Source organism: Diadema antillarum, unplaced genomic scaffold (assembly GCF_040938485.1).
Source record: "Diadema antillarum isolate AM-2024a unplaced genomic scaffold, OU_Dant_1.0 seq00002169_RagTag, whole genome shotgun sequence".
Lineage (NCBI taxonomy): Eukaryota > Metazoa > Echinodermata > Echinoidea > Diadematoida > Diadematidae > Diadema > Diadema antillarum.
Genome location: NW_027272807.1, coordinates 136,173 through 152,496, shown reverse-complemented (window position 1 = coordinate 152,496; position 16,324 = coordinate 136,173). Strand labels below are relative to the sequence as shown.

Genomic DNA, 16,324 nt, shown 5'->3' with positions numbered 1-16,324 from the left:
AATCTTGCAAGCGTATTACAGGTGGCTAATTCGTTCTGTTCTGATGTATTTTATTTGTTTTTCTTGCTCATTTTGCTCTCTTTTCCTTTACGTTTATTTCCTTTCTTTCATAATTGTTGTTACTAGGTTGTTTGTTTAACAAGACCAACATTTTCATCTAGGGATCTATACATTACAAGCTCTGCTTTTTTAGTAGGTCCCCACATTTCATGTTTGTAAAATTGTCTTCTCTTGTATTCTCTGTAATTACGACGCTTGGTCCAGTCTAAAGTTCAATCGATATTACCATATTATTTTTGTTTTAGATGTGGAACAATGAAATCAGATCAGATCAAATCAAATCAATTTAAAACCTCCTTGAAATACATGATCAAACTACTGAACCGTCATCTCTCCCCGCAGGCTACGTTTGAGGTAAGCCTCGCGTTCTGAGCCTGTGAAGTTTTGGATGACGTAATCAAGTTTGGTGAGCGCCGCCTCTGGTGTGATGTCAGAGAGGGGGATTACCCCTGCCTCTATCAGGACCTTAATAAACCAAGATAAAACATCGAACAAAATTTAATAAGCAAACTCACGGATCAACAAAATTCAGATCGATCCTTGTAAACGCGAATTTCATGTTTAAGAACGTGTACAAAACAATAACAATGGTTTTCTCATCTTGCATAAAAAATCAGAGTCACAAAAAAATCTAATTAATTTCTCAAATAAAGTCATGCTCTCAACTCTAGGTTTTGTTTACTAGTGTCTCCTTTGCTCAGTAGTCATCTAGGTGAGTGGTCTACCGATCTTAAAAGGCAGAACCATTTGCAGATGAAACAAAAATCCAGCATTAGTGCGTCAAAATATTTGTAAAATGTGAGTTAGGGATAGAAACAAGCAATGTAAAAATTTGAACTAGTATAATCAATGTTAAGTATTGTTAAATATTGAAATGTGAACAATATAGTTATAATAAAAATGTTTCCAGACTAAACCGTCTACAGTTATGGTTTAATGAGAAAAATAGTGATATCTCCTTATATTTCAGGCGGTCTCGTAAGCCGGTGTGACTTGTCCGTCAGGACACTGGGTGCAGTTCACGATCAGTTTGCCAGCCCTCAACGGCCTCTTTGATAGCATTCAAGATGTCTTTGCGGTCTGATGGAAAGTTCCCCCGCGCCGTACGTCATCAACACAACGCCCTTGATGTCAGTCTGTAGATGTGCCTTCACCTGTTCAATGTTCAATCGTACAAAATTACGTTTTCAATTGTATAGACGTTCATCAAGCAATTGATTTTGATTTTCACTTTCCGTTGAGCACACTCGCTAAAGGTTAAGTTTTTTAACAACAAATTAGGAAGAACCCTTAGAACTGCGCTTCTCAACATTTTTCAAACCCGAGGCCCACATTGGCTCCTACAAACTTTATTGAGGCCCAGGAAGATTGAATATGAATATTCGTTTCATTTTTGGCGGCCCACCTGCGAGAGCTTCGCAGCCCACTGGTCGAGATTAAGTGGGGCTTTAGAGTGTAAAAAAAAAAATACACGTCTCAGTGGCGGATCCAAGAGGCGCACGCCCCCTTTATTTATCGTTTAAAACAAAACAAAAAAATAAAAGAAAAAGAAAAAAATGAAATGAAACCCGGAAGTGGCACCAGATATATCAGTTGCACCCCCCCCACCTTTACAGAATTCCTGGATCCGCCCCTGCGTCTGCGGAATAACCATTAAATCGGGGTAAGGGTGGAGTCACACTGTCCCAAAATTGACACAAGACGGCAATACGAATATTTATTATGGACTTTTCAATTTCGGGTGAAGTTGACCCGGAACTTGGTCAAAGCCAATCAGCAGCCGAAGCATGCAAGTACGACGCCTACTGAAAGTCACACGATGGCACCCGAACCACACACGAAGGCTACACGAAGATGTGAATCCGAAGGACAAACGAAGGAAAAAGAGATGTCTACATGAATTTGAAGATTTTACCACCGCTCACGAAGTTGCTACAGGAGCCTGAAAAACTCCACCATCCATACGATGGCTTAAGATGCCTTCACGAATGACCCAATGTTTATACGATCAGTGGCTAATTGGAACATTTCCTTTATCCTGTGTTCATCTTTGGTCAATTTCGCGACAGTGACGCCTACATAACAGAATGATATCAGTGATTAGTCTGTTTAATATTGCCTTCTGGCGTGGTAATGAGGGTGATGTTATTATCGACTATTGTCTCAAACTCATTGTTTCGAGGGTGACATTATACCGACTATTTCCCCGAACTCACCGTGTCGAGGGTGATGTTGGGATAGATCCAAAGGAGATCCACTTCGGCTGTCATGTTCGCCTTCACACTGAACTCTTCACCAGGTTTCGGTTGACGGACATTAGTCCAGATCACTAACCATGATGGAATGAACGAAATAAAAGATGTCACATTGGAATTAAAGGGGAAGGCTAGTAACTGATCAGTGGGAATCAGTGGAAATGCTGGGAGATGATTGTTCCAATCCTTATGGGATTCATTCAAGAGTTCATTGTATTCTATTGTTGTGTGAAAATGATTTTCTTCAGAATGGTCTCATATTCAAGTAACGTGCAGATTAGTGCTTCCAGGTTAGCGTCCCTGGTCAGTGACGGAGCATTAATCTGCACATTACTTGAATATGAGACTATTCTGAAGCAAATAATTTTCACACAACAATAGATATACAATGAACTCTTGAATGAATCCCATAAGGATTGGAACAATCATCTCCCAGCATTTCCACTGATTCCCACTGATCAGTTACTAGCCTTCCCCTTTAAACAATGGAGGATGAACGACGGTGCCAAAGTGATCATTCATCAAGTAGCCCTGGTTTACAATGTACTGTCTGATTTGAACTTAGGAAATACTACGTTTTGGTATCATTCTGTCCCATGGAGTACAGATCTATGCTATTGACATTGCTGTTCAAGAATGAAATTCAAAAGTGGTAAAAGTTTAACAAAAAATACATTCATGATTTACGAATGTTGGTACATAATATGAATATACAAATGTTTTTTTTGAACATATCCCCTTTCTTTTGGTATTATATAGGTCTAAATATCCTTACTTTCTTTAAGCGCCAACAAAACCCCAATATTTCATCCTGATTACATGAGTACACATGATAATTATGTACACTTCGAATCACGAGCTCAAGTAGATGTTGTTAGTACACTGCAAAAAGTCCGGTGTTAAATAGTGAACACCGAGCTGGTGTTAAATTTTCGGTGCTCATTTATGGTGTTAAATTAACACCTCCGGGTGTCATTTCCAAATTTTAAACTGTTTTTTGAAGAGTTTCTTAGTAACTGCACTTTTTGTTGATTTTTAATTTAAACAAGACGATCAAGAATTTTACATTAAAATACTAGATTTTTGAAAAAATGTGAAAATAAATTTACACCAAAGTAACACCAGCTGGTGTGGTCTCTTATTGAAGCTGGACGGGTGTTAAACCATTGATATCAACACCAACAAATATCAAATCAACACCATGTGGTGTCATTTTTGAATTAACACCAGTACAGTGTCAAAATAACGATTATACAGTGTCAAATTAAGACCACAAAGTGTCAGGTGAACACTTTTCAACACCATCACAGTGCATTTTTAACACCTGTGGGTGTGGTCCTTTATTGAAGTTTGATCGGTGTTAGATTTAACACCCGTGGTGTTAAATCTAACACCGATGTTTTTACAGTGTATTTATTGATGGGCCTGTAGTCACCTTGAGTGTTGGTGCCCACGAAGGCGAGTGGCGGGAAATTCGGGGATTTGAAGGCATCTAGTCTGCAGCAGGAGAATTTCATACTTCGGTTGCCACGGATCAACTTGCCGTTAAAAAATAGAGTGACCTGAATGATAGAGGGCGTAACGTACATCGTGGTTGATGAGTTTGTCGGAGTGTACTTGAACGGTGACGCGAGGGAGGAAGAATGGTCGTATACCTCCCTTGGTGGGTGTTGGGGTGGGGATATATTGTCATACTTTAATCAATTTCGATCATAAATCATCTTCATGTTGGGGGAAAATCTATGATCATGTATAGGCTGAAATTTTTATGATCACCGAGAGATATGATTTACGAAGAATTTTGTTCGACATAATTTTACTATATGATAATCTTACGTTTTATTCTTATTAAAAAAAAAAACTGTAGCGTGGGGATTCACGGGAGGCCCGATTTATTCGCTGTCCATCTAATCCATGGGCCAAGACCCGAAAAATGGGTTGTTGGTACCATCTGAGGTGGCACAACCTTTTTGGTGTCAGTTTGTTTGTCGGGCATAGATATGCTTATCAAGCTACATTTCCAAATGAGTAGCTTAGTCATAATAAATGAATTTTTAACCAATTTGGTCTCGTTTTTATATCCCTATACGTCTGAATCGAAACTAAACCGCTATACAAAGAAGAGCACTGCCTTCTGTATGTCCACAGGTGTTCTGTTGTAAACGCGGTGTGCTTAGTCTTTAGTCAAGGCAGCGAAGGGAATATCCAAAGGGTTATGATGTCCACAGCTGTCACGCGGTGCGCTTAGTCTTTATCTAGACCAATGTACCGTTATCGTATCTAAAGTTCCTCATAAAAGGGATTATCTATACTGTTTTTATACTACCCTATCAACAAATACATCAGTTTTAAACAAAAATCACTCTGTTCATTGACAATATCATTCATTATAATGTATCGTAGTGTATCGGTACATTGTTTTTGCATTATCTTATATTGTTGGAGGGAAATAAAGCGACATTGGCGTGGTATCAGCGTTTTCACCGTAGCGTTTTCGTCGGAAAATGATAAATAATTGAAAGATACGGTAAAATTAACGAGGAATTGCTTTTGTTGTTGTTGTTGTTTTTAGATAAAAGGATATACACTGTATCATACGCTTTGGATATTCCCTTCGCCGTCTAGAATAAAGACTGAGCGCTGTGGACATCATAACCTTTGGATATTCCTTTCGCTGCCTTGAATAAAGACTAAGCGCACCGCGTTTACAACAGAACACCGGACAGCTGATATGTGCATCGAAGCATACTCTCATCGGTATTACACGGTAAAAAAAAAAAAAAAAAAAAAAAAAAAAAAAAAAAAAAAAAAACTGACAAAAAATCTGGTCGGGAAAGGGGTAGCCAGACCGCTAGTTTATAGCACAAACCCTTGCTGGTTGTTTAGCTGCCTGCGTCAAGACTACACTTTGCCATAGGCCCTGTACTGTAGCGTCTCCCAACAGTCCAAGGGACAGTGTAGTTTGCAGGCACAAACCCTTGTTGGTCGTAATAGGAGTCTGCATGTGCCAAGACTAATACACGTACCACTGCACTGCAGCCTTGAGAAGCTACAACACAGGGCAATGGGGCAGTGCCGAAGTGGTGCATACAGTAGTCTTGGCGCAGACTCCTCTACGACCAACAAGGGTTTGTGCCTGCAAACTAGGGACAGTGCCAGTTGAGTGCATGTAGTATAGTCTTGGTGCAGACTCTGTTACTCCCAACAAGGGTTTGTACCTGCAAACTACCCGGTATACCCTGGGACCCAGGGTAGTTTGCAGGCAGAAATTGACCAGGCACAATAGAACACAAACACACACACACACACACACACACACACACACACACACACACGCAGGCACATACGCTCACACATTCCTTTATGTAAATACATACCGGTATACAAAAAAAATGTCACATATAGGGTATACAGACATGATACCTTGCACATGATAAATGTCAGACCTACTTTAAGAAGTTCATACCTTTTGATTATTTTACATGGATGCTATCAATGGACATTTCAGCAGGGACACTAGAGAGAATTTAAAATTTGTGTGAAATTGTGTCATGTTTTTTTTTTATTTTTTTAATGTTTTTATTGAACAATAATAACATATGCACAAAAATAGGTATAAACACACTTGACGCAACAAAATTGTGTCATGTTTTACTGGCCACACAGGCTGCTTATCCTATACAGTGTATCTATTATAATATGTATATGCCACAAATAGTTTTTTCAAATAATGCAAAAAAAAAAAAAAACACCCTTCGTTGTCTACTATACAGTATGATGTATGACTTGATGTGTAATTGCCACAGTTAATGGCAACTAAATCATAAGCATGAACTAAATTGTGGCTGTATATGACTCCCTGCAATTTTATTTTCTTTCTTCTTTTTTTTCGGGGGGGGGGGGGGAGGAGTATACAACTGAGTATCTCATAAATGAGTAGTTGACCAAAATGCTGATATAAAGAGAACACAAAAAACAGTCACTGCACATGCTCTGGGCATGCATGCTATAGTTAAAGGGGAAATTGAAGATGAAGCTAGCGTTTCATTCAGTTGGTAATTTGACGTTTCAACTTGGTGAGTAATGTCCAGGGCTAATGGCAATCATAAACTATGTTTGCAGTATGTGACACCACAAGTTGAGTTTTGTTTGTGTGGGGCTGGGGAACTGAAGATAATGTATCTCCAGAAATAAGCAGAGACTCCAACCCCAATCACCTTCTGATCTGGAGATTCTCCCGCCCGAGACCCCTTGCAACGGCGGGAGACTCCAAGTTGATGTGTGCGAAGCGCGAAGTTCCTAGGGTTCTAGATGTTCTGTGGTGCTATCTAAGGCTTATTTTTTTCAACATACGATGTAGCAATAAGTAAGAAATCATTTCCACCGGAAGACACAGACCCAGGGCGGGAGAAATCAAATCTCAAGCGTGAAAACGGGAGATTTTGCAAAAATGGGCTTTCGGCGGGAGATCTCCCGTCGAAAACGGGAGAGTTGGAGTCACTGAATAAGGAGTTGCCAAATTGCTGATGTAAAGAGAACACAAGTTAGATCAAGTTCACACTCTCAGCCTGCATGCTTCAAGTATATTCAAAGGGAGCTAGTCAATGCTTCAACTTGTTGTGTACTGACCAGGGTCAATGGCAGTCTTTGCAGTATGTGACACCACAACAACAAGTTGAGTTTTGTTTGTGTGGGGCTGCGTAACTGAAGATAGTGTATCTCCAGAAATAAGGTGTTGAAAAAAGTGCTAATGTAAAGAGAACACAAGATCAAGTTCATACTTTCAGCTACTGCATGCTACACGTATATTTAAAGAGAGCTTAGTTAAATATAGTCAATGCTTCAACTTGTTGTGTACTGACCAGGGTCAATGGCAGTCTTTGCAATATGTGACACCATAATTTGGGTTTCGTTTGTGTGGGGCTGGGAACTTAAGGTAAAGTATCTCCAGAACCCAGAAGTTTACAAAAGTGCTGAAATATTACAGCATTCTGTATGTTTTAAGGAAGTTCAGCAATACATGTACACAGTCTATGTAGAACACCATAATTATGTGTAAAGATGTATTATTGTCCAAAACAATGAGGTGACATGCACTACTGAGTTTGAGAACTGATGGATATTATTTCTGATTTTTTTTTTGTAATACATAAAGGGTGGTTTTTTTAATCAACCAAAACCTAAAAGAATTCTCATTTTAAGATTTTCAAAAGAATCATGTATGGATTGAGAATTGGAATTTGCATTTTAAATGCAAAAAAAAAAAGTCAGAAAAGGAAAAACTGCAAGCTGTATCCGACATTCTGTTATTAACATGAACTTTATCAAAGTTATGTTCAATGCTCTGATGATGATATCGTTTACTTCAATGTGTTATACAAATGGCATTTAGTGCTTCTGTGGTTGGTCTGAAATTGAAGTGTACTCACAATGAAAGGTTTATTTCAGCATTTTCTGAAAAGCTCCAATTGTGTCTCATAAGGTGAATACATAGTAAAGGACAAGTAGACGATGGGGCCGGTAAAACATGATACAAATTCACACAAATTTTAAATTTTCTCTAGTGTCCCTGCTGAAATGTCCATTGATAGCATCCATTCAAACAATCAAATGGTATGAACTTCTTATAGAGCTGACATTTATTGTGTGCACGGTATATCCTGGCTGTAGAACCTATGTGACATGTTTTGTATACCGGTATGTAAATTTTACATAAAAGGAATGTGTGAGCGTACGTGCGTATGTGCGTGTGTGTGTGTGTGTTTTTTTTTTTTTTTTCTATTGTGCCTGGTCAATTTCTGCCTGCAAACTACCCTGGGTTCCAGGGCATACTGGGCAGTTTGCGGGTACAAACCTTTGATGGGAGTAACAGAGTCTGCGCCAAGACTACTACATGCACTCAACTGGCACTGTCCCTCAGACTGTTGGGAGACGCTACAGTACAGGGCCTATGGCAAAATGTAGTCTTGATGCAGACACCTGAACAACCAGCAAGGGTTTGTGCCTACAAACTAGCAGTCTGGCAACTCCTTCCCCGACCAGATATTTTGTCAGTTTTTATATTTTTATGATGTACACCCATAGGACATTCTTTTAGACCAAGTTTGGTTCATGGGCTCCATGGGGTAAATTACACCCTCCAAGGGCCCTTTTCGGGGGGGGGGGGGGGGGGGTCCCTGGGGGCCCAACCCGCCCTCCGGGACCAGGCTGACGCACATTTTGTTACTGAGGAGGGTGGCCCCAGCAACTCTGAGGGGTCAAACCTTTTGGGCTTGATGGGGTAAATTGAGTAGTCGCTAGCTCTCTGGCTATTACACAGAGATCAGCGGCAAAGCTGTATACAGTTCGTTACGGGGAATCTCGAATAAATCTGAGCCTTGCCAGCCTTCTCACTCCGTGGTATCCCTTACAGGGTCTTTAATGAAAGGAGGAAATTACACAGAATATCTTTCAAATAAAAGACTAGCACTTTACCGAGTGTGTGATCGGGTTGGGCAATATAAGTTCATACTTTCCTTCATTATCTTGTCTTCAGATTTTGTTTGAAAAACGGTATATGATTAAGTATAGATTGAGATCATTTTTTTTAAGCTGGTGTAATGAAGTGTTCTTAAATGTATTCTGTATCAATGATTATGACCACCTTTCGTGTTCTCCTTACCTCAGCTATCACCAAGCCATCCTCAGGCCGAGAGTAGCTGGCCATGGCAAGGGCGCCCAACATGTTGTTCTCTCCATCGCTGCGGAACTCGGATAGCGGAATCTGCGAGCCAGTGATGACAACAGGCTTGGAGAGGTTGTCGAGCATGAAAGACAGAGCCGACGCCGTGTAGGCCATCGTGTCCGTGCCGTGTAGGATCACGAACCCGTTGAAGACGGTGTAGTATCGTAGGATATCCTCTGCCATGTGCACCCAGTCCGCGGCGGCGATGTTACTCGAGTCCTTGATAGTCTCCCACTCCAACATGCTGTAGAGAATGTGGCTGCCATCCTGGTTTCTATGGATACCATCACAACGGTGAAGAGTTTAAGCATTATGACGTAATCTCCACAAGACCTTGACAAGTTTACATTATTGGGGTTATCCCACGAGACGGACATCCACGAGTCATACAGCCCACGAGAGTCCATGAGTCATATAGCCCACGAGTCATCTCGACCCATGGGTCCAACATTATAGGCAAGCAAGGCACACGAGTTCGATACTACAGGCAAAAATGGGCCAACGAGTTCGACATTACATCACCGGGTTTAATGTGTCGGTCTCGTGGGCTTTGTTTGCCTTATAGTGTCGGACTCGTGGACCTTGTCAGTGCCTAGTGGCGGAATCATGGGCCTTTAAATCGTTTGCCTAGTGTCGAGTTCATGGGCTGTATGACTCTTGGTTGTCGAATTCGTAAAGTGCAGCATCCACACTATTGGCATCTTAAACGGTCAGAAACATCTGTCGGTTAGGCTCTACAGAAGTCATTCGTAAAAGTGCTTCCCCAATAGCTGTTAATGGTGATAATAATGCCAATGTTTTATAATCATCATTAATTGAATCGTCATTAAGTTATCAGTCATAACGAAATTATTTCCGGCAATGCACATTACATCTTTGATTAGAATGCAATATATGTATTTACCTCACTGTGATTATTGTGTTATCTTGACTCGGAAAGAGTTCAGGGAGAGGTAAGTTAAAGGACAAGTTCACCTTCATAGACATGTGGGTTGAGTGAATGCAGCTATATTCGTAGAACACACCAGTGAGAGTTTGAGCAAAATCGGACAATCCGTTAAAAAGTTATGAATTTTTGAAGTTTCTGCTCAGTCACGGCTGGATGAAAAGACTACTATAGCTTGTGATGTCACATTAGTACAACGATATAAAGAAAGAATAAAGAAAATTCAACATATTTCCATTTTTCTCGCATAACAAAAGAACACTCAACTTCTCTCTTTCAGAAGGCAGGGGGAATAATATTACCCTTAACATACGTCAGTAGCAAGTCAAAGAACTGTGCACTTTATTCAAAAAGTAAAGTTTTGTGAAATTCTCTCTTTATTTTCCTTATATAGTTGTACGCATGTGACATCATATACTGTAGTAGTCTTCTCTTCCAGCAGTGACTGCGCAGATACTTAAAATATTCGTAACTTTTGAACGGATTGTCCAATTTTCCTCAAACTTTCACTGATGTGTTCTACTAATATTGCTGCATTCTCTCAATCCTTATGTATATGAAGGTGGACTTGTCCTTTAAGATAGGATGACTATAGACACAGCCAAAGTGAAGTTCAATTTATCGAATCCATGGTATGCAGATTAGTATTAGATATCCTCTATTTATTGTCTGAAAAGATCGAAAAATATCAGCCCTTTTTGTAATGACATTGACATCCCAATCAGGTATCGGTTGAGGTATTGAGGGTAATTACATGAGATCAAAAGTGCTGAGGCCCTCGATACTGTCCGCTGGCTTGCCGTACACTGTGGGCGTTTTGCTAATGAAGTCTGGCAATAGTGTTTCACTGGCACCAAGACTGCAAACACGGAGGAGAAATATTCATTTAGTCAAGGACATCTGTACGACTGCATCTACAAACACACACACAAACACACACACATACACACACACACACACACACATACACACATACACACACACACACACACACACACACACACACATGTATGCATGCATACATCTATGTAATTGATATATTGCATTGCAAACGCCATATTCATGTTTCACTGCTAATACCGCCGTGCATGTTAATTCATATCAGATTGCTGTTGGTGTTGGAGTGCATGCTAATCTATGTAATATCGCTGTTTTTGCTTTATCATGATTTTGTTCAAGTTTTATTACAGTTGGTTGCTTTTCGTTATGTTGATTTCCAAATGCCCTGAAGGAGACCCGTCAAGATGTCGAAAGCTGATGGCATTAAAAACATTAAACTAACGCTACGTCCGATGGCTACTTCTTCCAGAGCGGCACAGTTAAAGAGAGAGTGGGAGAGAGAGAGAGAGGGAGAGAGAGAGAGAGAGAGAGAGAGGGAGAGAGAGATGAGAGGGAAGGAGGGAGGGAGAAAAAAAGAAGGAGATAATTATAATGTACTAAGAAAAGAGTGCTTCCTATTGACTCACCTCCATTCACTTTCTTCATCCCAATCGTTCCACCAGTGTAGATGACAAGAATCTTAGGAGTTTCTTTGGTTTCCATGGTTACACTGTTCACTGCGGCAGTCATCCCAATATTACGCCTCGTAAACTTACTGTTTAAAACAAAATATCAATTAAAGATACTATTTGAATGATAAAGGTGGTTAATTTTACGTCGACTATCTCAATACTCTGTAACTCTTGCGATCTTTTTAATATACACAGATTCAATTAAAATAACATTTCATTCATTTCATTTTATTTATTTCATTTCATTTCATTTATTAAGTTCCACACATGTCACATTTGTGACATACATCTAAAGATCAATGGCTAGTAACAGATGATTTGAAAATTCAGTGTATGCAGACTTTAAATAATATTTCATGATACAAAATGGATTTAAATCAGTGTAGAGTATGTCACACTCATATTGGATAATTAAGATTATGTGCGGGGAAACCATAGAAAAGCAGATGCTTAATTGTACGGGTAGATCCCCAGGAAAAAAAAAAGTCAAACGTAATCACTTACACACACATGCACACACTGCACGCACGCAAGTGCATCTAGACAAGAATGCGTGCACACATAAACCCACAACAAAGAGAACAGAAAGAGAAAACACCAACAAGACTGTCATAGGGACAGCATCAAGAGAAAATAATGTGGGTGCCTGTGTGCTGGGCTGTGGCAGACAGCCACAACACAACCCAAGCAACACACACGTCTGCCAAGCAGACAATAAGGCTGAGAGGTCATAACCTATCCAGCTAGCATCGTGCGACTCTCTTGTCTTCATTGTCACAGATAATATACATACAGTTGTAGTTACATGTAGTGTTATTGTACACAATACATATATATAATTGGTCGAGTCTTTGTATCTACATAGCCTATATAATAACTTTTGAAAAAAAAATCATCAAATATCTATAACAACAGGGAAACTTCCTGTTTGTATAATTCAAGTACATTGTAGATAGCTCCCTGTAGCTGTTTGATAACGTCCTACAATTTGTCATCAAAATTACTTTAATGACAGTATAATGCTACTTTGTTACTGGCATGAACACTGCACTTTTCGATAGTATTATGATTAATCAATATATATATATATATATATATATATATATATATATATATATATATATGTGTGTGTGTGTGTGTGTGTGTTTGCGTTTGTATCTTGTCCTTAAATCAGGTTCCTTGATTTTGTTTTTGTTTTTGTTTTTGGAGGGACTCCATACTGAGTGTTTAAAAACGTTAAGTTTTTGAAAAGTCACCCCAATTAAAGAAATGTGACAGTTAAAATGCACAATCAATTTCTGCACAACATAATTTTCACATCCCTTTAAAAAGTGGCTATACTGATTATCCAAGCATAATAATTATTATATTTTCGCAGATCTTTTAATGTCATATGAAAGAATAGACCTTCAGTCATCTTTTGAACGTTATCTGAAAGCAATACATTATTTATTTATTTATTTATTATTATTATTTTTTTTTTTTGGGGGGGGGGGAGGCTTTCCAAAGCTCTTTTTTTAGGCTCCTTCAAAACATTCTAGTTCGATTAGAAATTATAAAGACAGGCATTTGTTACAAACCTGGGGCTGTATAGTTACAAAGTCCTACTAGCCTACCTTAAAACTGCCCCAATTTTTACACGTGGATGGACAATCTTTCACGTCTGGCTCCAGAAAGATTTGGAACCAACGCCTTCATTTCATACAAAACTAAATCGAGAATATAGATATCTGTTACACAAAGATATTCAAAAGGTTTGTAATGAAAAAAGAAGCTTTTGTTCAACCCATGTGAAATTCATACGTGGCAACAGTTCCATATCCCACTGTTCATTTCTACACTGCAAGAGGTATGTAGGCCCTACCCTTTCTTTCCTCTGCCAAATACGCGGTAGTTTATTCAAACGGAACTCCTGCATCAAAGAAGAGATATAACTGGAATATAAAGTTATAGGTTGGATGGCATGCATGAACGCCACATGAGTTGACCCTTTTTCCTGGTAAAGCACATCCGGGTCTTAAAGGTCCTGTTTACCTTTGGGAGCAGTGATTTAAAAACATTATTTGATGCATATGTGTAGGTCTGTTGTATCACAAAACATCCTACCATACAAAATTTTCGCAATAAAGCTTAAAATATAAGGAGATGTCAGTATTTGTCTTAATAAACCATAACTACGGACGGGTTTAGTCTGGAAACATTTTTGTTATAACTATTGTTCACAATTTGTGTATTTAACAGTATCGATAATACGGATTTAAATTTTACAGTAGTCGGTGGAGGGGAAGGCGCATTCCAATGTCTTTTATTCAACATATCAGTATACTATAGCAATGATTGACAGATGAGGTCACAACAAGAACATTTTTTGGAAGGATTTTTTTTTTTCTTGTGGGCGCATTCAAGTAATCTGAAGAAAGAATAGAAGAAAATTCAGTTAAATATATGGAATATTTCTAGAGATTCGTTTTATCGCGACAGTGATGTTGAGGGTCTCATACAATCAACACATTCAAATCAACATGCATTTGTATTTCAGGGAACCTGTACCTCCTACACTAGGGAAACAACGCACACTAGTTCCACATCAGACAAAATAAGAAATCAACTAATAAATCAAATCATATATCAATAAATAAATAAAAAGCCGTCGAGACAGACATTGATTAACACCGTGATGTAAAGAGTGTCGGACTTTTAGTCCTTGTTTGACCAGTGTAGAGATCGTGGGCTGAATGACTCGAGGGCTGGATGATTCGTACCCATGGGTGTCAGAATCGTGACGTGTAACTCATGGAAAACGGACCGTTGTGGCTCCCATGTACAATCATCAAAATAAACGTGAATTCATTCCAATAATACATAGTTTAAAGGCAAGAGATTATCAAGAAGAGAGGTGAAGAAGTGGGCTTTTCTTACTATTTTTCCCCTTTGTACAAAATTTATGAGATTTGTAAGATCAAAGCTGCTTGCGATTTGGACTACTTAATATAACAATATTTTCTGGGTCTTTTGTTGTTATTATACAGGCAGGGGATGTTAAAAAGACAAATTCATGATCTAGATTACCTAAATTAGCTTGTTGTGAATGCTAAGAGGCATGCACAGACTAAAGGGGGGGGGGGGGGGTATAACCAAAGATCCTGTGTAACAAATGCAATACCTGGTTCCATGCAGATTGTATGAAAATATCAGATGAGACCATTTCCAGTCTTGCAATTAGATCAGATTTACCATGTGAATGCGCCAAGTGTGGTCTCGCTAACTCTTCAACAAGTCTCTTTGGTTCCTCAAACAACAGAAGTTACTTGAGCTGTCCCAGTATTCTAGGCAGGCATGATTCAATATCACACCTAGACAATGATTCTATGCCATAACAAAATCTCCTCCTGCACACTCATCACTAGCCAGACGTACCAGAGTGAGGAACACTGCACCAAATTTTCTGGAGCCTCCTAGCTGCTACTAAACCTGACATCATCATTTAAGTTTAGTTCTGAGAAATGACTTGAACATCGCATCCACCTGGGATAGATCTTCCCACCGATTTTGTATCGATTGTCCGATTTTCCTGAAACTTTCACTGATGTGTCCTATTTATATTGCTGCTTTCACTAAATCCACATTTCTCTGTCGATTTTGGTTTCCTTTTATAATGGGGGTGGGGCAAAACAAAGAAAGTATGCCTTGTATGCACAGTATAACACCACTATAGTACCTCACTATAACTACTGTAACTTAATGGGTTCTTAAGATATCATACATGATGTATACTATGTAGGTCAGATGTGACACAAAACATCCTACCATATAAGAATTTTGCAATGAAACCCAAAATATAATGAGATATCACTATTTTTCTTCAATAAACCGTAACTGTAGACGGTTTAGTCTAATGGAAACTTTCATTAATAACTATTACTCACATTTGAATACTTAACAATATCTAACATTGATTATACTAATTCAAATTGAGTATATGAATATAAGAACGACCCAAGTCCATGGAGGATCATTTCGAGTAAACTAAAAAAAACTTCATATCTTTTTTATTTGTCCAATAATATTCTGTTTAACTGTGATGGGAAGGCAACATTGTATATACAAATTAGAACATATATTATTATGACAATTATCATTTACATTAATTGTGGAGAGGCCATTTTGTGTGGTGGACTTGGGTCGTTCTTTGATTCATATGGACTTGGGTCGTTCTTTGATTCATATACATGATATTCTGCTATAGAGATGGGAGAAGGATGAGAGAGGGCGCTCTTATATGAATGTAAGAATAACCCAAGTCCTTCATTCTTACATTAATATATCGGTTAACTCATTCATTTCAGGCACTTCCGGGGGTAATTAGGATTCATCATTTACACACAAGATGAGTCCATGCATAAGCTACAATTTCCCATGAAAAACTGAATTTGGCCAAAAATTGGACTTGGGTCGTTCTTATATTCATATACTCAATTCCTACATTGGTTGTTTCTATCCCTAAGTCACATTTTAAAATGATTTTGAAGTACTAATGCTGGGTTGTTGTTTTTTCATCTGCAAATGGTGAGTTATGCCTTTAATGATGACGCTGATGAATGTTATGAGTTTTCAGCTGCAGCTATACTGATACACTGCGCTGTGTGCTCCGTCAAAACGAGAGGTGATCGGTAGTGCGTGACTGACACCAAGCGAATAACAACAATAATGGTAATAAAGGGAATTCTAAATGATAATGATACATTATCAATTTTCTCTTTCAGGGATATACGGCGCCTAATAGATTGCAATGCGACACTCCATATCATAGGAAAACAAAACGGTGCAG

At 38.8% G+C, this 16,324-nt stretch overlaps 1 protein-coding gene across 1 annotated transcript; it reads right to left on the bottom strand.

Moving 5' to 3' along the window:
- Positions 1–375: 375 nt before the first annotated feature.
- On the bottom strand, positions 376–11,527 carry LOC139714131 (L-asparaginase-like). Its single transcript, XM_071625853.1, has 6 exons — positions 11,452–11,527; positions 10,740–10,815; positions 8,977–9,313; positions 3,751–3,877; positions 2,277–2,389; positions 376–525 (listed from the first exon to the last, which is right to left on the bottom strand). Exons 1-6 carry the CDS (start codon positions 11,525–11,527, stop codon positions 376–378), a joined length of 879 nt encoding a protein of 292 aa, XP_071481954.1.
- Between the last annotated feature and the right edge of the window lie 4,797 nt (positions 11,528–16,324).